The 23,162-nt window shown below is 42.2% G+C and overlaps 1 protein-coding gene across 4 annotated transcripts in view; it reads left to right on the top strand.

Moving 5' to 3' along the window:
- The window catches only part of DNAJC27 (DnaJ heat shock protein family (Hsp40) member C27), a 34,603-nt gene extending 12,094 nt beyond the window's left edge, over window positions 1–22,509 (top strand). For 2 of the 4 annotated variants that reach the window (XM_040496213.1, XM_040496212.1), the window contains exons 4-7: window positions 11,450–11,614; window positions 12,125–12,247; window positions 15,475–15,635; window positions 18,504–22,509. In XM_040496213.1, coding sequence (XP_040352147.1) covers window positions 11,450–11,614; window positions 12,125–12,247; window positions 15,475–15,635; window positions 18,504–18,636 — 582 coding nt within the window. In that variant the 3' untranslated portion in view covers window positions 18,637–22,509. Of the gene's footprint in view, window positions 1–11,449; window positions 11,615–12,124; window positions 12,248–13,148; window positions 13,831–15,474; window positions 15,636–18,503 lie in introns of those variants that run through there. The other 2 variants (XM_040496215.1, XM_040496214.1) reach the window with 2 other exon arrangements.
- The last annotated feature ends 653 nt before the right edge of the window (window positions 22,510–23,162 follow it).

Here is a 23,162-nt window from a genome sequence, read left to right as displayed (position 1 = left end):
CCCCCCATCAACCCTCAGTTTGTTCTCAGTTTTTAGAGTCTCTTATGCTTTGGCTCCCTCCCTCTCTAACCTTTTTTTTTTTTCCCCTTCCCCTCCCCCATGGTCTTCTGTTAAGTTTCTCAGGATCCACGTAAGAGTGAAAATATATGGTATCCGTCTTTCTCTGTATGACTTATTTCACTTAGCATAACATTCTCCAGTTCCATCCACGTTGCTACAAAAGGCTATATTTCATTCTTTCTCATTGCCATGTAGTATTCCATTGTGTATATAAACCACAATTTCTTTATCCATTCATCAGTTGATGGACATTTAGGCTCTTTCCATAATTTGGCTATTGTTGAGAGTGCTGCTCTAAACATTGGGGTACAGGTGCCCCTATGCATCAGTACTCCTGTATCCCTTGGGTAAATTCCTAGCAGTGCTATTGCTGGGTCCTAGGGTAGGTCTATTTTTAATTTTTTGAGGAACCTCCGCACTCTTTTCCAGAGCGGCTGCACCAGTTTGCATTCCCACCAACAGTGCATGAGGGTTCCCGTTTCTCCACATCCTCGCCAGCATCTATAGTCTCCTGATTTGTTCATTTTGGCCACTCTGACTGGCGTGAGGTGATATCTGAGTGTGGTTTTGATTTGTATTTCCCTCATGAGGAGCAATGTTGAGTATCTTTTCATGTGCCTGTTGGCCATCTGGATGTCTTCTTTAGAGAAGTGTCTATTCATGTTTTCTGCCCATTTCTTCACTGGATTATTTGGTGAGCTCTTTATAGATTTTGGATACTAGCCTTTTGTCTGATATGTCATTTGCAAATATCTTTTCCCATTCTGTTGGTTGCCTTTTAGTTTTGTTGATTGTTTCCTTTGCAGTGCAGAAGCTTTTTATCTTCATGAGGTCCCATAGGTCTTCAATTTCCTTCATAAGCTTTCTATAGTTTTCAGCATACAGATCTTTTACATCTTTGGTTAGATTTATTCCTAGGTATTTTATGCTTCTTGGTGCAATTGTGAATGGGATCAGTTTCTTTATTTGTCTTTCTGTTGCTTCATTATTAGTGTATATGAATGCAACTGATGTCTGTACATTGATTTTATATCTTGAGACTTTGCTAAATTCATGTATCACTTCTAGCAGACTTTTGGTGGAGTCTATCAGGTTTTCCATGTATAATATCATGTCATCTGCAAAAAGCAAAAGCTTGACTTCATCTTTGCCAATTTGGATGCCTTTGATTTCCTTTTGTTGTCTGATTGCTGATGCTAGCACTTCCAACACTATGTTAAACATCAGTGGTGAGAGTGGACATCCCTGTCGTGTTCCTGATCTCAGGGGGAAAGCTCTCAGTTTTTCCCCCATTGAGGATGATATTAGCTGTGGGCTTTTCATAAATGGCTTTTATGATGTTTAAGTATGTTCCCTCTATCCTGACCTTCTCGAGGGTCTTTATTAAGAAAGGATGCTGGGGCGCCTGGGTGGCGCAGTCGGTTAAGCGTCCGACTTCAGCCAGGTCACAATCTCGCGGTCCGTGAGTTCGAGCCCCGCGTCAGGCTCTGGGCTGATGGTTCGGAGCCTAGAGCCTGTTTCCGATTCTGTGTCTCCCTCTCTCTCTGCCCCTCCCCCGTTCATGCTCTGTCTCTCTCTGTCCCAAAAATAAATAAAAACGTTGAAGAAAGGATGCTGAGTTTTGTCAAATGCTTTTTTCTGCATCAATTGACAGGATCATATGGTTCTTATCTTTTCTTTTATTGATGTGACGTATCACATTGATTGATTTGCGAATGTTGAACCAGCCCTGCATCCCAGGAATGAATCCCACTTGATCATGGTGAATAATTCTTTTTATATGCTGTTGAATTTGATTTGCTAGTATCTTGTTGAGAATTTTTGCATCCATATTCATCAGGGATATTGGCCTATAGTTCTCTTTTTTTGCTGGGTCTCTGCTTTAGGAATCAAAGTAATGCTGGCTTCATAGAATGAGTCTGGAAGTTTTCCTTCCCTTTCTATTTTTTGGAACAGCTTGAGAAGGAAAGGTATTATCTCTGCTTTAAATGTCTGGTAGAATTCCCCTGGGAAGCCATCTGGTCTCTTATTTGTTGGGAGATTTTTGATAACTGATTCAATTTCTTCACTGGTTATGGGTCTTTTCAAGTTTTCTATTTCTTCCTGTTTGAGTTTTGGAAGTGTGTGGGTGCTTAGGAATTTGTCCATTTCTTCCAGGTTGTCCAGTTTGTTGGCAAATAATTTTTCATAGTATTCCCTGATAATTGCTCGTATTGCTGAGGGATTGGTTGTAATAATTCCATTTTCATTCATGATTTTATCTATTTGGGTCATCTCCCTGTTCTTTTTGAGAAGCCTGGCTAGAGGTTTATCAATTTTGTTTATTTTTTCAAAAAACCAACTCTTGGTTTCATTGATCTGCTCTACAGTTTTTTTAGATTCTATATTGTTTATTTCTGCTCTGATCTTTATTATTTCTCTTCTTCTGCTGGGTTTGGGGTATCTTTGCTGTTCTGCTTCTTTTTCCGTTAGGTGTGCTGTTAGATTTTGTATTTGGGATTTTTCTTATTTCTTGAGATAGGCCTGGATTGCGATGTATTTTCCTCTCAGGACTGCCTTCACTGCATGCCAAAGTGTTTGGATTATTGTTTTTTCATTTTCATTTGTTTCCATATATTTTTAAATTTCTTCTCTGATTGCCTGGTTGACCCATTCATTCTTTAGTAGGGTGTTCTTTAACCTCCATACTTTTGGAGGTTTTCCAGACTTTTTCCTGTGGTTGATTTCAAGCTTCATAGCATTGTGGTCTGAAAGTGTGCATGGTATGATCTCAATTCTTTTATACTTATGAAGGGCTATTTTGTGACCCAGTATGTGATCGATCTTGGAGAATGTTCCATGTTACTAGAGAAGAAAGTGTATCCTGTTGCTTTGCGATGCAGAGTTCTAAATATATCTGTCAAGTCCATCTGTTCCAATGTATCATTCTGGGCCCTTGTTAATTTATTGATCCTGTGTCTAGATGATCTATCCATTACTGTAAGTGAAGTATTAAAGTCCCCTGCAATTACCACATTCTTATCAATGAGGTTGCTTATGTTTGTGATTAATTGCTTTATATATTTGGGGGCTCCCGTGTTCGGCGCATAGACATTTATAATTGTTAGCTCTTCCTGATGGATAGACCCTGTAATTATTATATAATGCCCTTCTTCATCTCTTGTTACAGCCTTTAATTTAAAGTCTACTTTGTCTGATATAAGTATGGCTACTCCAGCTTTCTTTTGACTTCCAGTAGCATGATAGATAGTTCTCCATCCCCTCACTTTCAATCTGAAAGTGTCCTCAGGTCTAAAATGAGTCTCTTGTAGACAGCAAATAGATGGATCTTGTTTTTTTTATCCATTCTGATACCCTATGTCTTTTGGTTGGCGCATTTAGTCCATTTACATTCAGTGTTATAGAAAGATATGGGTTTAGAGTCATTGTGATGTCTGTAGGTTTCATGCTTGTAGTGATGTCTCTGGTACTTTGTGGTCCTTGCAACATTTCACTCACAGAATCCCCCTTAGGATCTCTTGTAGGGCTGGTTTAGTGGTGATGAATTCCTTCAGTTTTTGTTTGTTTGGGAAGACCTTTATCTCTCCTTCTATTCTGAATGACAGACTTGCTGGATAAAGGATTCTCGGCTGCATACTTTTCTGTTCATCGCATTGAAGATTTGCTGCCATTCCTTTCTGGCCTGCCAAGTTTCAGTAGATAGGTCTGTCACTAGTCTTATCAGTCTCCCTTTATATGTTAGAGCATGTTTATCCCTAGCTGCTTTCAGAATTTTCTCTTTATCCTTGTATTTTGCCAGTTTCACTATGATATGTCATGCAGAAGATCGATTCAAGTTACATCTGAAGGGAGTTCTCTGTGCCTCTTGGATTTCAATGCCTTTTCCTTCCCCAGATCAGGGAAGTTCTCAGTTATGATTCCTATTATACGGATATTGTTGCGTTTGATTGCATCACTTAGTTCTCTAATTCTCCCCTCATACTCCTGGATTTTTTTATCTCTCTTTTTCTCAACTTCCTCTTTTTCCATAATTTTATCTTCTAATTCACCTATTCTCTCCTCTGCCTCTTCAATCCGAGCTGTGGTCGCCTCCATTTTATTTTGCACCTCATTTACAGCTTTTTTTAGCTCCTCATGACTATTTCTTAGTCCCCTGATCTCTGTAGCAATAGATTCTCTGCTGTCCTCTATACTTTTTTCAAGCCCAGCAATTAATTTTATGACTATCATTCTAAATTCATGTTCCGTTATATTGCTTAAATCGTTTTTGATCAATTCGTTAGCTGTCTCTACTTCCTGGAGTTTCTTTTGAGGAGAATTCTTATGTTTTGTCATTTTGGATAGTCCCTGGGGTGACGTGGAACCGCAGGGCACTTCCCCTGTGCTGTCTGGAGTAACTTGTATTGGTGGGTGGGGCCGCGGTCAGACCTGATGTCTGTCCCCAACCCACCACTGGGGCCACAGTCAGACTGGTGTGTACCTTGTCTTCCCCTCTCCCAGGGGCAGGATTCACTGTGGAATGGTGTGGCCCCTGTCTGGGCTACTTGCACACTGCCAGGCTTGTGGTGCTGCTTTGATGGGATCTGGCGTATTAGCCGGGGTGGATCCGCAAGGTGCACAGGGGCAGGAGGGGCAGGCTCAGATCGCTTTGCCATTGGTGGTCCCCTGTGGGAGAGGCCCTGCAGCACCAGGCGGGAGGCTCACCCGTCGGAGGGATGGATCCACAGAAGCACAGTGTTGGGTGTTTGCACAATGCAAGCAAGTTTGGTGACGGGAACTGTTCCCTTTGGGGTTTCGGCTGGGGGATGGGAGAGGGAGATGGTGCTGGTCAGCGCCTTTGTTCCCCGCTGAGCTGAGCTCTGTCTTCCAGGGCTCAACACCTCTCCCTCCTGGTGTCCTCTCGCCCTCCCGCTCTCCGAGCAGAGCTGTTGACTTTTAACATTCCAGATGTTAAGTCCCGCTGGCTGTCAGAACTCACGCAGTCCGGCCCCTCTGCTTTTGCAAGCCAGACTCGGGGGCTCTGCCCTGCCGGGTGGGCTGCCCCTCCACCGCCCCGGCTGCCTCCCGCCAGTCCGTGTAGTGCGCACCGCCTCTCTGCCCTTCCTACCCTTTTCCATGGGCCTCTTGTCTACGCTTGGCTCCGGAGAGTCTGTTTTGCTAGTCTTCTGGCGGTTTTCTGGGTTATTTAGGCAGGTGTGGGTGGAATCTAATTGATCAGCAGGACGAGGTGAGCCCAGTGTCCTCCTACACCGCCATCTTCTCAAACTCCTCCATAGGGGTTTTGAATAAATCTCTGAATGGCCGCATTAGTGGGTGGTCTAGTTATAACACTATTTAAATTATCACAGTCTTCTGATATCATCATTTTAACAGTTTGAGTGGAATTGTAGAAACTTTTCCTCCCTTTGCGTCTCTTTATCTTCCCCCATTTATGATTGTCTTAAAATTTTCTCAATATACCTTTAGAACTGCATGAGACAGTGTTTAATCTTTGCTTAACTGTCACACATAATTTAGAAAACTCAAGAAAGAAGGAAAGAAAGCCTGTTATATTCACTCACATATTTGTTTACTCTGATCTTTCACCCTTCGCTGTATTCCATACTCCTTCTTCATCATTTCCTTTCTATTTAAAGAACTTCCTTTAGCCATTCTCTTAGCATAAGTCTACTGACAACAGATTCTCTCCTAGTTTTCTTTGATTGAGATTGTCTCAATTTCCCATTTGTGCCTGAAGAATATTTTTTCTTGTTATAGGGTTCTGGGTTGATATTTCTTTTTTTTTTTTCAGCACTTGAAAAATAGTGTACTTCTTTCCTTTGGCCTCCGTGGATTCTGATGAGAAATCTGCCCCTTTGGCTACAGAGAACAGGCTTTGTTGGGCTTTTATTTGCCTGTACCCATTGACATTTCTAAGTTGTACTTCTTCAGTTACATATCTTAGATATATGAGGCAAAAGAAAATCCAGGAAACTTACCACTGTGTCATTCATTGGGCCTTGAGGTCCCTAGCTTATCTGCTTTCTTCTCTCTACCTTCCAATGTCTTCTTATATAGGTTTTATATATACCACTCGGGGTTTTTTACCTGTACTTAGCAGGAAGAATAGGGAAAAGTATATCTACTCTATCTTCCTGGAAAAAAAATAATAATGTAATGCCTGTAAAATCTTCCGTCTTGTGAATATACCCAAATATATAGGTAAAATGAATTATTTTTTTAATGTTTATTTAGTTTTGAGAGAGAGAGAGAGAGAGAGAGAGAGCAAGCAGGAGAGGGCCAGAGAGAGAGGGGGCCAGAGGATCCAAACAAAGCAGGCTCCATGGTGACAGTAGAGAGCCCAACACGGGGCTCGAACCCACGAACTGTGAGATCATGACCTGAGCCAAAACCAAGAATCAGATGCTCAACCGACTGAGCCACCCAGGTGCCCCTAAAATGAAATCTTTTTAAATGTGGAGGCTTATACTTTACAAGTATAGAGTACTGTCAGTGAAAAAAGAACAGAAGTTCTAGATTACCACAAACTTGACACAGATTCTAATTACTGGAAATGCTAGAATAAATCTTAGATTTCTTCAAAGTCATAAAAATGGAGAGTTAGAAAATGTCTGAGAACTAATGTGGTCCAGCTTCTTTCTGCCCATTGTAGGATTTCTTTCTGTAGCATTCCTGATCAATGGCCATCATTCATTCACCTCATACCAATATGCCAGTTTCTGTGTTGGCTACTGGTAATACATAGCCCCTGTCCACATGGAACATAAATATGTCAGAGCACAACATGTTGAACAAATGACAGATTGCTTAGGAGCATTTAATATCCAGCCCTAGCTTATCTGGGAGGACAGGAAGTCTTGTTGAAGGAAACAATGTTTATATTGAGCATTGATGGATAAGGAAGGGTTACGTAGATTGGTGGGAATCCAGGGATGGTACACGGGATAGTTTTGAGTGGTACAGACTGAATAGTTTGGAGAATGAATGTCTCTAACGATGGGGTCACACTGCTTCACAAGTTCATCCTTTATAGAGTTAAAAACTCTAGATTAACGGCTCCCTTATGAAGGCTGCCTTCCTTTGACGTTCAGTATTAATTCTGGCCTTGTTTTTGGAGCAACATACTGAGTCTGTGCTTCTACAAGAGAACTTTCTAATATTCGTTAATCTGGTCTTTTTCAGGTAAAATATTTTCTAGTCCTGCCCCAGCTGGGCCTATCAGCATCCTTTGTGGGTAATTTCTAGTTAGTTGATAGGGAGCTGGGGACCGAACATAACATTCCAGATTGTCTAATGAAAAACACTGAGTGTTCCTTTACTTCCTACCATTAGACACCAGACTTCCGTCAATGCAACCTGAAATTATAATAGCTTTTTTTCAGCAGCTTAAAAAGATAGAAGCATAATTAATAGAAGCTCCTTGAAATCACCACTTCTGAAGTACCTTTTCTCTGAATAGCTTTGATTTCTCCTTTTTTGTCAAATAGTTGGCTGGCTGCAGCTCAAACCCTCCTTTTTGACAAGACCGAAGCCATCGTCTTCCTAAGTCCCAAGCTGCCCAAAGTATACTTTTGCTCAGCACACACCTGGTTTTGAAGCACCCATAGCCATTCTCATGATCCCTGACTTCCCCCAGTCCTTGAGGCCTGTCCTCCATTGAAGCTTCTGTTGTCATCTGTCCTCCAGACAGGTTTACCCAAAGGGTCTGCTGAGAAAGGACAGTCGCTTAGAGTGTGAGACAGCACTCTCCGAGGAAATGTCAGAGAGGATTGTGAGGGAATGGCGGGCCTGTATCTTACCAGCAGTCCTGCTTCCACTGATGTACACAACTATATTCTGGGGCTTGTTGGTAGGAGTTACGTGGTCTATAGAAACCTCTTGAGGCCCGAGTGATATTAAACTAGCAGCTTTCTCTGACCTATAAGCTGGAAAGTTTGCCATCTTTGCTTTAAGAAATAATCCCGATTCCCTTAGCATCCTATTTAATTAAACTTTGGATGCAGCAAGACTTCCAGGACTAATATTAGAAAGCTGTTTTGGGAGATGAGAATAATAGAACTGTAGGGGACCATTGAGGCATCGACTTTGACCTTTTCGTTTTTACAGATGAGGAAACGAAAGCTTGAGGTCATAAAACAACTTACTCAAGATTACAGAGGTAACTAGCTGCTGAGCCCAGACTTGAACTTGAGTCAGTTGAAAGAGAAATCCGTGGGGCTTGCCTAAGTCTCTGTTTACACACAAATCTGCCTCTGGATAACATCATTTGCATCTTGGAATTCGTTCCTTTCCCCTTTGGCCTCTACTTTCATTCCTGACATTCAGCTATTCTTTTTTATTTTTTTTAATGTTTATTCATTTTTGAGAGACAGAGCATGAGCGGGGAAGGGGCAGAGAGAGGGAGACACAGAATCTGAAGCAGGCTCTAGGCTCTGAGCTGTCAGCGTAGAGCCCGACGTGAGGCTTGAACTCACGAACTGCGAGATCACTCTAGACCCACCAGGAGATCATGACCCGAGCTGAAGTTGGACACTCAACCGACTGAGCCTCCGAGGCGCCCCCTGACATTCAGCTATTCTTGATTTAAAATGTCTCAAATACTTTCACCCGCTAGGCCCTGTTGGCGACACAAAGATGGACGTATCAGGATGCATGCCTTCACATTCTTACAGTCTAGTGGGGAAGGCAGTTGTATATGCTACCAACTATAAAACTAGACAGGAGGTGATAACAAGCGCTACTAGAAGCACAGAGCCTGTGGTGTTTCAGGGATGAAGAAGTTAGATTCTGTTTGGCAGGGGTAGGAGGTTAGATGATGAGGCTCGGGGCAGAGAAAAACTACATGAAAGATACGGTGTTATAGCTAAACTTGAAAGATTGAAGGTAAAGAGGTGTCTGTTTCCAGGTGGAATTAGGTTTGGGGAAAGAGAGATTATCCAGTTTGAAGTGCAGCAGGTAGGAGGAGGGTAAGACTGGAAAGTTGGTGGAGGTCTGATCAGAAACTTTTAACGTCAATTAAAAGAATTTGAACTTTAGGAGGTTGGCAGTAGGGAAACACTAAAGAATTTTTGAACCAGGGCTTTCAAAAGATAAATACACAGCATGTATAATGTTGCTGGGGAGATTACTTAGAAAACTCTTGGACTGGTAGTCAAGCGATAGTGTAATGTTGGCAAGTGGAAATGGAAAGGAAGTGACAGGTGCAGGAAATATGGCAGAGGAAGCTTCCACAGGATTGTTTGTCCCTGATGTGCAAAAAGGCAGAGGAAAGCAGCAAAGGTTAACGCTAGGCTTTCAATCCACGTGACTCAGAGAATGGTGTGCCTCTAGTATGACTAGAAGTTCAAGGGAAGGAAGAGATTGGGAAGGAGTAAGATGGAGGCTTTTCTGTTGTACACATTGAATTTGAGATTCTGGCAGGACATTCAGCTGGAAGAGTCTAGAGCTAATTGGAAATGCAGGTCTGCGAGAACAGATGAAAAGGCTCACCTTGCAGGATCTCACAGTTGAAACTGTGCAGGTGGCTGGTGTTGCTGAATTGGCAGGAAGGATGGAAGAAGAAAGTCTGAGGGCCCGGGACAGGATTTGGGGAAGGATGGTGGCAGGCTGGAGCGGGAGCAATGGAGAGAGGAGGAGTTGGTAAAAGACCAGTTAAGAACCTGGAGAAGGGAGCCAAGGCAACATGAGTTTCAGGGAAGAAGGGAGAGGCCCGTTTTCACTACTGCGGGTGGGCTGAGGACCATGAGGACTGGAGAGAAGACTCTTGCCGTTCATCACTTTACATTCTTTATGGTTTTGTTGGTCTTAATTGTAGAGGATAGCTTCTTCTGTTTCTGCAAATTAGTAGGCATAGGCAGTCTTGGTTCAGGTGTCTATCTGTACTCAGAAACCTAAACTTCATGCCTGATGCGTGTAAGATGTCTTCATTTCTTACCGCATATCCAGCGTGAGTGCGTCTATACTGGAATTCCATGAGAAGGTGGGTAATGCGTGGCCTCTGTCAAGGTTCTTACTGGAATTTTGGCTGAAACCCCCAATCTGTCAGTGTCGTTCCTCACCCACCCCACCTGTCATTGCCTCTGCCACGTCAGTGTGTCCTATACTTCGTGCTGCCTCTTCCTAGAGTTACGTACATGCCCCAGAAGTGAGACACCGTTTCTAATAAAAAATATCAAAGGACAATCAGAATGAATGTGAGGAAGGAAGGAGGAAGGTGCTTATATACACTGTTTTCCAGGCACCATTTAGGTGATTTGCCTTCAGTATCTCATTTAATCCTCATAATAACCCTGTGAAGTGGTATTGTCCCCATTTTACAGATGAGGAAACTGAGATGCAGAGAGGTTAAGTGACTTGCCCAAGATCACACAACTAGTAATAAGTGTGAACCCAGATCTGACTCCAGCGCCTGTGCTCTTTCCCATTACATCACACTGAGGCTCTGAGTTCAGAGTTCTAAAGTTGGTGTGCAGACCCAAGAGTCATGGGGAAGCTCTGCCTGATGTTCTGGGGGAGCCAGCTTTGGGATGTGATATATAGAGGTCTGTGCCTATTGCTGACGCTTATGTCATTTTTGCCTTAAGTTCTTCATTGTTCACTCACTTTCTGGTTCTTCCTAAGAAGAGCTTCACTCTATGGAATTTGTGTTATTTTAAGGTCTACTAACAAGAATTAAAGATTGATTGCCTCAGGGTGCCTGGGTGGCTCAGTCAGTTAAACGTCCGACTTCGGCTCAGGTCATGAACTCGCGGTCTGTGGGTTCGAGCCCCGTGTCCAGCTCTGTGCTGACAACTTGGAGCCTGGAGCCTGCTTCGGATTCTGTGTCTCCCTCTCTCTCTGCCCCTCCCGTGCTCATGCTTTGTCTCTCTCAGTCTCTCAAAAATAAATAAACATTAAAAAAATTTGCCTTGGGGTGCCTGGGTGGCTCAGTCGGTTAAGCATCCAGCTTTGGCTCAGGTCATGATCTCGTGGTTTGTGAGATTGAGCCCCATGTCGGACTCTGTGCTGACAGCTCAGAGCCTGGAGCCTGCTTCAGATTCTGTATCTCTGTCTCTCTCTGCCCCTCCCCCCTCAAAATAAAATAAACATAAAAAATTTTTTTAAATAAATAAAAGAAAATCGAAAAGATTGCTTCCAGGGAATGGAACTCAAGGTGAGGAGGGTGGGGCAGGAGGCTGTTGTTTTCATCACGAGATGAAACTTGTTTTTTTTTTTTTTATCATGTTATTTTGATTTTCTAAAAAGTCCCTTAAAGACCAGTAGATATTGAGATATAATAGCAAATACTATGACTACACCAAGAACACACTTTGTTACATTCATGACTGTGAGATATATTCTTATAAAATCACAAAACCTACAATTTGTGCACCTGTTCTTTTATGTGAAGGTTCGTAATGAGTTTTACAAGGATACACAGGGTGTAATACTGGTCTATGATGTTGGGCAGAAGGACTCCTTTGATGCCCTTGATGCTTGGCTGGCAGAGATGAAACAAGACCTTGGACCTCATGGAAACATGGAAAATATTGTATTTGCGGTGTGTGCCAACAAGGTAACTGCTTTGGAAATGTTTGCTCAACCTTCTGAATTCATTATGGGAGGAGTGTAGCTCTGAGTTTGGGGGAAGAAATGAAAAGAAGTCCTTATTCTATGATATAGAAATCAACATCTTTTCAAAACCTATGTCCCTAAGACATAAAGAATAAAGCCACAAACTCTGGTGTGCCAGGATATTTATCCATTTTCTTCTGGTGCCATACTTGGGGAAGGGTATTGGTGACTGAGCAGGATAGGTAGACCCTCTGAGTAGGAAGAGTTTTCTCAAAGGAAAAAGTGGGAAGTGTGGGACAGGCACTTGCCATTTTGCCACAGAATATCAGTCTGTGTTCAATATTAGCAATTTTTTTTGTCCCTTGTGGTCCGTATAATTGCATATACTAGTGCTGGGGGTTCCTTTAGGAGTGGTTTTTGCTTCAAGAAAGAATTGATGAAGACCTCACTGGGCCTGTTTTAGTGGGTCATGTTTGGGGTCTTCTCTCTGTCCTCCAACTTCCTATTTCAGATTGACTGTACCAAGCACCGCTGTGTAGATGAAAGCGAAGGACGTCTCTGGGCCGAAAGCAAAGGGTTCTTGTACTTTGAAACTTCAGCACAAACCGGAGAAGGAATCAATGAAATGTTCCAGGTAAACTAGCATTGTTTTGTTTGTATCAAGGCTGATCATGCCCAGTTTTAGTTTAAATTATGAGAAACAAAAATGTAATAGGAATTTGTCATTAGAATAAGCTTGGTCTTTCAGAAGCTGGTGAGAAAAAGATAGAGAGAGAAAGGGAGAGAGAGAGAGAGAGAGAGAGAGAGAGAGAGAGAGAGTGTGTGTGTGTGTGTGTGTGTGTGTGTGATGTCTGCCTGCTGACTACAGACCTGGGTGATTGTCAGAGTTACTATAGGAAATTCTTCAAAATACAGATTTCTGGGCTCTAGACCCACCAGAAGCTTAGTGCTGTGATGGAGCTCAGGAATCTATATTTTGAAAAACCTTTCTAGGTGATTCTGATGATCATCAAGTTTAACGACAGGTATTATATACTGACAGTAGAACAAAGATTTTCTTTAAAACTGCCTTTGGTTAATGGTGTTACATTTGCACGCATAGTTATGTGGAAGCATTACTTTGGCAAAATTGCCTTGCCAGAGTGAATGTGTATGGTGCAGCTAGAGAATAGGGGACTGTCATTGCAGAGTCCAGCCAGTCACACATAAAAATAAGGTCTTACCCACCAAGTAGGCGATGGAAGGATGTACTCATATTGCAACCTGAATGAATGGTCATTTTTAAAAAATTACTAATCTTGAATCATTTTAAGGGAATGAGTCTTTTTAAAATAATAAATTATAAAGTCAACTCTTAATTACAGATATATTTGGAGGTAAGTGGTGGCATGAATTATGCATTTTTTCTTATGAATATATCTGATATTTTGGGAATTTTTAACATTTCAAAGAGTGTAGCTATACTGTAATGAGTTGTTCTTAATTATTGAGTGGGATTTTATTTAATCTTTTATGCTGAATTTCTTTCTCATAAGATGTCACCGCCCCTACTAGAAGACAAGTTTCATCCTTGGCTGACAGGCTGAATTGGGCATCAGTAGCTTCTATTTCAAGACCAAATAAGGTTGATGTTGGCTTGCCACACTCTGTATCCCATTTAGCACATGGTCCTGTGTGAGTTTATACCTATTCATGTGCAGTAACGATGCTTAATCATTTGAATAGTATTTTATCATTCTGGCGAAGTTTACGTGTTTCATCTCATTTGAGACTCTTACTGTATGATGGGTATTGTTCTCATTTCCGATGTGATAGTATCTAAGAGTAGTAAAGTGACTTCTTCAGGGACTATAAATAATGACTGTTGAAAATTAAATTTCTTTCAGCACTTCAAAGGCGATGGTCCATTCTCTCCTGGCCTGTGTTGAATCTCATGAGACGTTAGCACCCATTTTTACTCTTATTCTTTTGTACATAATGTGTTGTGTTTTTTTCCCCATCCAGCCACTTTCAAGAGTTCATCTTTGGCTTTTAGCATGTGGACCATGTGCCTGGGTGTGGTTCTCTTTATATTTGCCCTGCGTGGTGTTTCTTGAGTCTCTCAGATTGCTAGGCAGGTGTTTTTCACCACTATTTGTTCAAAGGTTTTTTGGCTCAGGGTGTCCAGGTGGCTCAGTCGGTTGGGCATCAGATTTTGGCTCGGGTCATGATCTCACGGTTTGTGAGTTTGAGCCCCGTGTCGGGCTCTGTGCTGACAGCTCAGTGCCTGGAGCCTGCTTCAAATTCTGTGTCTCCTTCTCTCTCTGCTCCTCCCCTGCTCATGTTCTCTCTCCCTTTCAAAAATAAAGACTAAAAAAAAAAATTTAAAAAGTTTTTTGGCTCTATTTCTACTCTTTTCCTTCTGGGACTCCAGTTACATGTGTATCAGACCATTTGATTTTGTCCCACCGTCCTTGAGGCTATGTTTATTTTTCTTCCCTTTTTCTCTCTTTTTCAGATTGCGTAGTCTCTATGGTGACAGTGCACAGAGTATGAGATATGAGCAGGATCAAAAAATAGTTTTCACTTCAGACAACAAAAAAAATAGGCAAAGAATCTGAACAATTTACAGAAAAAGCAATAAGCATATGAAAAGACACTCCACTTCACTTACAATTAAAGAAATGCAAATTAAAACTGTGTGACACATGTAGGTTTGGCAGAAGGGAAGCTGTATGATAATGCCCCATAGTGACAAGGGTGTAGAGAAATAACACTGTCAGACACTGTGATGGGAGTGTAAACGACACCGTTTTTTCGTATGAAAATTGTCAAAATCAAAAATTAAAATGCCCGTACACTGTTATTTAGTACTTCTGCTTTTAGGAATTTGTTTTAAAGCAGTATCTCCACAAGTGTGTGGAGATACACACACACACTCTCACACACACACACACACACACACACACACACACAAAGTATTCACTAAAACACTGTGTGCAGTAGCAAAACCTGGAAACAATAGCCTTGTCTAAGAAAATAGGGAGCTGGTTAAATCAATTAAGATATAGTCACACAGCGGAATACTGAACAGTCATTAAAAAGGAAGAAAGTGTCTAGAGGCAGCTGGAGAAAGGGCCCAAGGTCTATTTTTATGTGAAAAAATGCAAGGAGCTAACCAGTATGTTTAATCTGCTCTCTTTTATGTAAAAATTTAGTGTGTAGATGGAGGTACTGGTATTCTGATAGAAAATTTTTCTGGAAAGATACTCAAAAAAAATATTAACAATGGTTACTTCAAGGAGAAGAACTTGAGGGACAGAGAGACATAGTTTTCATTTTACACTTTCATTTACCATTTGAATTTTTCTAATGGTATTCATCTACTACTTTTTTTTTTTTTAACATTTATTCTTTTTTGAGAGACAGAGACAGAGCGGGGAAGGGGTAGAGAGAGGGAGACACAGAATCTGAAGCAGGCTTCAGGCTCTGAGCTGTCAGCACAGAGCCCGACGCGGGGCTCGAACTCACAAACTGTGAGATCATGACCTGAGCCGAAGTCAGACGCTCAACCGACTGAGCCACTCAGGCGCCCCTCATCTACTACTTTGTAACTTCAAGTATGGTTATTTGAGAATAGGATTATGAGCCATTTAAATTTTATTCCTTATAATTTTGTGTTCTTAAAAAAAATACACGAGCACACGCACACACATATAAACATACACAGTAGGATGAAAGAAAAAAAATCTTCCAAACTGTATTTGCTTTATGGTGAATTTTAAGAGTTATTGGAATGTATTAAAATTCTTTAAGTTATGCTTAAAAGGAATTCCGGTTTTCACAAAGTCAGTTCTATTCTGGGATGATCTCTTTTTGCAGACCTTTTACGTATCCATAGTTGATTTATGTGAAAATGGCGGGAAACGTCCTATCACGAATAGCAGCGCTAGTTTCACCAAAGAACAAGCAGACACCATTCGCAGAATTCGAAACAGTAAGGACAGTTGGGACATGTTGGGAGTCAAACCTGGGGCCTCAAGGTAAGCAATGCTCTAGGATATTAGTGCTGAGTGCTATCAGTTGTCAATATTATAGGTCCGGTACATCTTCTTGTAATTGGCTAGAAATATGAAGTTTGTAGAAATGTATTAGATTGTGTTATAACTCTTCTTCACTGAATTAACTGAGCACCAGAGAAACAAAATAGAGGGCACAGTTGCCTGATGAGGGAACTTTGTGGTGTATTGCATAAAAACTTTCTGAAACAGCATGCTCTGATTTTGTCTGTGTTGAAAAAGAGCCTACAAGCAAATGTAACCTTAAAAAAAAAATACCTTACAAAATCATAGAGTTTTAGAAGAGGAAAAGAACGTTAGCAGCTTCTCCAAACATTTCATTTTATAGGTGAGAAAACTGGGATTCGTGAGACTAAACACATGTTCAGGGACCCTAGGCTGATTCTGTCTCTTTTCTGCTGCACTTAAAATACTGCTAGGTCCTCATCTGTGTGTGAATTTATGTTAAATGGTTTTATTTTTAGCCAAAAGAAATATTTGGGAGGAAGAGAAATACAATCACTTTTCTTTGTTGCTTGTGTAAAAATAAATCCTTGTTCAGTATGGTTATATAACTTTTAACAATGTAACGCTTCTGTTACTGCACATATTATAATTTTTATTGGAATTATGAGGGTTCTCGGATCTTTTTATTTTATACCATAACTTTTCTCCCCATCCTTCTCCCCTTCTACGTTTTCATCTTTATTCCCACAAAAGAAAACTACATGTTGAAATGCCTTCTTGGCACCAATAGCATTAAGTTTCTCTTTTCCATTTTGGTCTCATAGCATATCTTCGAGTCTAGAAGGCAAGAGGGGAGGGGGAGAGCGAGACAGTAACTGGTCACCGTGACTTGCCAGGCATGACTGAGGAGGCTTTAAGCACCTGAACAATTCAGATGGTCTCATGTATGTAGCTCAATTAATCGTGCCTTTTAAATGTCCTTTTGGATTCCCGTAGTCTCCTTCTAAAGTCTTCCGTTTCACCTCCAAGAGATACTGGCTCTAAAATTAAGAAACTCTACTTGTTAGTTAACTTAGAACGGGAAGGAAAAATAAAATTTGGGTTCCTTACTTATTTACTATGTTAATTGGAATCTACCAAAATTTATAGGACCTCCTTAAGTTCTATACTGTTAATCAATATAAACACGTACTTTTCTTATCTTTGTTTCTCTGGGTCTATCAAACAGATTTTATACGGCAGTGAGCACATTTCAGAGAACCTATAAGCAGTTTTTAAAGGTATAAAGAGTTTTATTGTCTGTTCAGTGATGTGTTTACTATTCTTGAACTTTAAGAAAATTTTCATTTTCAGTAGAATTAATATGTTACTTTGTTAAAAATATTTGATATATTTTTTATTTTGGAGAAGAATTCTGGCAATTCAGATTTCTTCAGAGAGGGAAAATAGGATTTTTGTTAGCTAATATCAAAAGTAAAAAAAGCCCCGTGCATCTTTTAAAACAAGAAAATTGGGGACTCGTCTGAGAGCAGAAAGCGAAAAAAGCCTTACAATACATGCCCCCAGCCCGAACTGTTAAGATGACCCTGTGGCCTCAGTCTTTCCAGGTAGACACACAAATTTTCCGTCACCTGCAAGATAATCAAAGACCATCTCTAATTCAGAGAGCCAAATAGAAATCCTTCTGATAAAAAAGGAAGGAGAAAAACTAGGGCATTTGGGAAAGCACCACATCCAGGCTTGTAGGATAATTGGAGCCCTGAATGACACAAGGAAGCTGGGAAATAAAACCATCTGGTAAGGACAGAGCTAAACCTGGCCAGAGGAGGCGCTGGGCACTTAGAAGCGTCTGGAGCCTGACACCAGAGGATGCTGAAGAGCAGGGAGAGGGGCATGTGGTCTCCAGGCTCCTCCCCAGCCGGTCCCTGCTTCTTGAAGAGCTCCGAAGCCTAAAGAGCCCTCCTGGAGCTTTCCTGGCCTTTGCGGACACATTCTGTGCTGCTCCTTTCCTCTCTGGATTATGTTCACTTCTCTCTCTCTCTGTAGCTCTCAGGTACCCCTCTGCAGCGTCCCTTTCTTGGTCAATGGTGTGACCATCTTCCCTGAGCCTGAGTTCCTGTGACCCTGGAACTCCTTTCAGCCCATTTCCTAACATTTTCTCCACCCGTACATCCAGCTCATCATCTGCTTCTGCCAACTCATGATGTTATCTCTCGTCTTCGCTTGTTTGTCTCCACAAACACCTTGATCCAGACTCTTGGGACTTGTGCTTGGGTTATTGTGACAACCTCCTACCTGTCTCCCAAGTTCAAAAAACAGCTTTCTTAGCACCCTTTTGTCACGAAACACCTACTGATGTCATTGTTCATCAAATCCACTTTTTTGTTGTTTTAGTTCCAAGGCCCTTCTCCTACTGACCCCTGCTTCCTGACCAACTTTGTTTTTGTTACCTCCCAGCGGTGTCCTCATGGAACTTCATGCCGTGGCCCTGCCGTTCCTAGTCTTTGCCAGCTCTCTCCCAGTTGCTGTGTCTTTCCCCACCTTCCTTCAGAACCCTGTTCGAGAGGCCTTCCCCAATCGCCCCACACCCTCATCGTGAGTGCCTGCTGGGTACTGCGGACCTTTTCATCGGATCTTTCTTTTACCGAGGGCTTTCTTGGTGTTTCCATACTCACTTCACCCTGTGTTTCTCTTTCTACTTTTATGTAACGTATTACTTATTTGTATATTGTTGGTCTCCTAGTCCTTTAGTCCCCCTTTTGAGAAGAGGTGGTCATTATTTGGGAGATACTTTCTGCAAGAGTTATTATGGAACCCCTGACAGCCCAGCTGCAGGGGGCGGGGGCTGGCCTGTGGCTGACACAGAGCTTTGCTGCTCTCTCGTAGGGATGAAGTCAACAAAGCCTATCGGAAACTCGCTGTGCTGCTTCACCCTGACAAGTGCGTGGCGCCTGGTAGCGAAGATGCCTTCAAAGCAGTTGTGAATGCCCGGACAGCCCTCCTGAAAAACATCAAATAGGAAGTAAGAGACAAAGACAAGTGTGGGCCTCACGTACAAACTGACTCTCCCTAGACGGGAAATAACCAACATGGATTTTTTTTCTCCACAAAATCCTACTGCTTTTTTCACCCGTGTTGTCATTTGTAAATTAGAAATCGAGGTGCCTGTTACCGTTTCGCAGACATTTTTCAGAGCGGTGAAGAGAACCGAGCACCCCTTGTACACTGTAGTTCGTTTCATATTTCCAGGTAATCTGAATTTTTTCCCTTTCATTTGTAAGCTCTGTAATTGTAGCATCCCATATGCACTTCACTCAGGAAAGTCCGTGAGGTTTCTGGAGGGAGGAAGGAGGATAGGAGAACCCTTACACTTTTTCTTTCTTTCTTTTTTTTTTTTTAAAATTCATCAGAGAAGGAAACAACAAAAACAAGGAAACAATATCAAAAACCCCCAAAGTTTGGTGGAACCTCACAAGCGAGTCGTTCCTTTTACAAGTTCCTTAGGTGGTATCTGAACCATCGTTCAATCTATAATTAATGAACTCTTGACAGCCCTTTGGAAGTTTGTGAGTTGAGGTGTTACAGTTCTGAGTGGAGCAGCCCTTTCGGCACCTGCAGTCTGGTCCCCTTTTCCAGCCACCAGGGGGAGGGACGAGCTGGTCCTGACAGAGAAAGGGCCGTGGCAGCCACGAGTTCTGGCTACACCGGCTGCTCCTGGGCTTGGCCCGGATCTGAGGCCTTTCTTTAGCCATGGACTTGGGCACTGGTAGTGGTAGGGAGTATCGTGCACCTAGGGATCAGGAATCTGACCCCAAACAGAAGTGCTTGCAGGTCACACTAGAGCTTGTGCACGTATCCCCAAAGGGCAAGGCCAGAGGCAAGGCCAAAGGGCAAGCCCACCCTGCCGGGGCTTGTCTGATGCCCGGCGGCAGAGAAGCCCCCCTATGAGGCTTATGCCTTTTCTTGTTTCCGCATTGTCTGCCCCGGATAGGCAGGAAAGGCAGGGTAGTCCCCCACGAGCCGTGCCTCGTCCTCACTTCCTCATCTACATTAGCTCCCCTTCTTCCTCTTCTCTTCCTCTTATTTATTTATTTATTTTTAATATACCATATCTGTCATTTTTCGCTTCTTGAATCCCTGGCTTTTGGCCACTGCCTCCTCCAGCCTCCCTTACAAGCCTTGACCTTACAGCCCTCCCCAGCAAGTCCTGGTTGACCAGAGACAAGTATGGGTCCTTGGGGTGGTGGTGGAGGGAGAGATCTGAAGGCCTGAGTGGAAAGAATCTCTAATTTTTGCTTTGGCTCCATATTTCTGAATAGTGATAATTTTAAACTACAGATTATGAAAACTGGTTTCACCTAGAGAAACACGTTCTCTTGCCATAGTCTCCTCCTCAGTATCCAAGGAATGGATGAAGATCAAGTATATCGAGACTGACCATTCTTCCAGAGCTTACCGAACTAGTCTCACTGTTTGACCCATATTATCATCAATCTCGGTATGTTACTCATATTGTTAGCTGTGACCACCCTGCACTAATTGGGGCTTTAGGGTACATAAAATTTTACGGTCTGTGAATTTTAAACAACTATCCCATATTGATCACCAAACAGCATTCACCTTCTACCTAAGAAGAAAAGCCAGTTTGGTTTAACTCAAGCCCTTTGCAGTCTTCTGGATTCTTCTCTCCAAAGCAGCTTCACTTTGTGCGGCTGCACTAGGGCTGCATTGAGCTTGTTGTCTGGAAACCAGAGCATTGTTTTCTAGTATGACTTTTCATCTTGGTGATATTGAAAACGCTTCTTTTTTTTACGAATTGAGTTCGATATGTGATTTCCTGGGGATTTTGCTCTGGACTTTAAATTTTAAATAGCTTCCAGGACTACAGAATTCCAACCCAAAATTTTTGCAAATTTAAATTTTGCTTAAGGCCTTCATCATGCCTAAAGTAATTAAATGTAGATGTATTCTTGCAACAGAATTAGAGTCATGTAAACGAGGGATTGTGCATGGTAGTGTCAGCCGACATTGACGTGACAGCTCAGAGTATGTGGCCCTGTGGAAAGCCTGTGCCGGGTTCATCACTGTTACTGAAGACCAGACTGGTCACCTCATTCAACTACGTTGTGCAGATGAGCAGAGAGGTCTTGTGCTTCCATTCCTATATGAGTGACTTGTTGGAATTTAGCCTGATTTTGGTTCTTACGTCTTGGAACTCAGTTCCCAATACCTTCATTATTCATGTGAGGGGTGGCCGTGAATGACTTCATTTATGTAAAAGAAAGAAGAGAAGAAAGTTAAACTTCAGGGTCCTAGAATTGGTCCGAGTGCCATAATCCTCGAGTAGAATATTAAGGGATAATAAAGCATGATTTGCAGTGCAAAGGTTTTCAATACAAACTTCGTACAAAACTTCGTAGACCTCTGTGCATTAATTTAAATTCTTGGTATAAACGTGTACTTTATGGTTCAACTTGATTAAAGTCCTTCAGCCTTGTTAATCCTTCATTTAGGATTTCAAAATGCATCGGTGAGAGTAACAAGTAGCAGAATCATTCCATCGGCTAAAAAAATTTGATGGAGAATTTCGTTTTTCAGAAAAGAATGAAAAGTTTCGAACAGCTCTTATTAAAGAAAAGCCATTACCTCCACGTCTGAGTCACCAAGAATTAACAGTTTTAAAGCTTGTTAGAAATCCCTTGAGGCCTTTCCAACTAATTGCCCATCCTACCTAAGCACTTTAACATACACCCTCCTGTGTCCCCCCTCCTTTTCCCTTTGTGGCTTCTTTTGAATTGATGTTCTCAGCTGTCAACACTTTTTTTACTCCAGCTCATCATTTCATTTCTTCACACAGATGTGTCCTTGGCTCTGTTAGCCTGTTAGCTTAAAAGTCCAGGCCTAGAGCATTGTGCTGCTACCCGGGATAAATTGCTGTAATTCTATAGGTTGCACACTATTCTTTAAGGCTTACATTTACCTCAGGAAACTTACCCTAGTATGTGCTCATGCATTGAATTCTCAACTGGTAAATAATTTCTTTATATCCACGAATAAGCCAGTACCTAGTTCACTGTTAGTTAAAAGAGCCATAGATAAGGCAGCTAAGTTTCTGAAAGAAAGCCAGAGTACGTAAGCAGCCCCCAGGAGCCCTGAATCAGTAGCGCAGTAGCTGCTCCCCAGAGAACAGTGACCCGGGGCGGGGGTGGGGGGGGAGGGAGGTATTTCAGTCCCAAGTTAGAAAGGGTGGAGCCGTGTGCAGATTGCCTCTGACAGTGACAGTGACAGTGCCCTTCTCAAAAGTAATTTCTGTAGGCGCTGGAATGTCACTCCCTTCTCCGCTGCACTCCATCTAGCTCACTCTCAGTCTGCCAACGTTTTTGTAAAACTTTGGAAAATGAGTTTAGCTGCGAAATATAGCTACCCACCTTCCCTTGCAAGTTTTGCAAAGTGAAGAAAGGTTCACACTTCTCATATTTGGTACTTAGCACAACTGTAAGACAGTAATGTTTGCACATTGGTTTTTCCATTAAACATTTCTAGAAAAAACACAAAGCTTAAATTTGTGATGTGGGTAAGTTAGATTGTGTCTAACAAGCAGTGCAATATTAAGCCGTGCCAAAAAGGCTCTGTTGGTGAAATGACTTGTTGGCAGGTCGGACGGCGTGGGTTAGTGCCCTGCGTTGATTTCCCACGGGGCGATCGTCCCCTCTGACTGTGAATGCAGAGTCTCTAAAGAAACCCTTTGCTCTTACGAGGTAATTTACATATTTGCTTTCTGTCGAAATAACTGAAAATGTTAGATCCAACAGTTGTTTATGTCTTGTATAGAGAGTGTCATATGTATTTAAGTTGTGTATTTTTATAAAATAAAGCCAAAAATCAAACATCAGTCCGTGGGCTGCACTTACTTGTTGAGACACTGGTCTTTCCTGTCTAACGTACTAGCCTAGAAGCAGTCCAGTCCCTCACCAACTGAGACCTTAGAGCAGACATCCTTCCTGAGTTTCCAGTTGGTAAATGGAGGAAATTTTATTCATCAGTCCGTCGGGCAGTTCTAACCTTGTTAAGTTATGGTAAAAGTGTTCGGATCTCTTAAAGATCATGTTTGCCTTTTTCATTCAGATGAAACTGTTATCCTATTTTAATAACTGGTCCCTGGAAGCAAGAATCCTTAAGTAATAGACTGTTGTGAACCCAGAATTTGAAAGGGGAAGCCTGGTAGGGCCAACCCACAGAAGGCGGTGTATCTCTGGAGCTTTCAAACGAGAGCTGTAATTTTCATTGTGAACAATGTATGCTCTCACCTGAGAATGGCCGCCACTGTTTGGGGGGGGACTGCTCTGCCCTACATACTGCTAGCATGCTCGAAAGGGGAGCTACCAGATTCTCCAGTGAACCACCCTTGCTCCCTAGCCAGTCCATCGGATGGGAATGTCACCCCAGCTGAACCGACTGGCATCCTTCTCTCAGTTCTAATTGGAGCTAGGAAAGCAAACTTCCTCTCAGGAGAGGAACTTAAGATAGGAGGAGTCCTGCTGATGC

Source organism: Herpailurus yagouaroundi, unplaced genomic scaffold, assembly GCF_014898765.1.
Source record: "Herpailurus yagouaroundi ecotype Mexico unplaced genomic scaffold, PumYag 188, whole genome shotgun sequence".
Taxonomy (NCBI): Eukaryota; Metazoa; Chordata; class Mammalia; order Carnivora; family Felidae; genus Herpailurus; species Herpailurus yagouaroundi.
The sequence above is the reverse complement of the archived record's forward strand: the minus strand, read 5'-3'. Positions and strand labels throughout refer to the sequence as shown.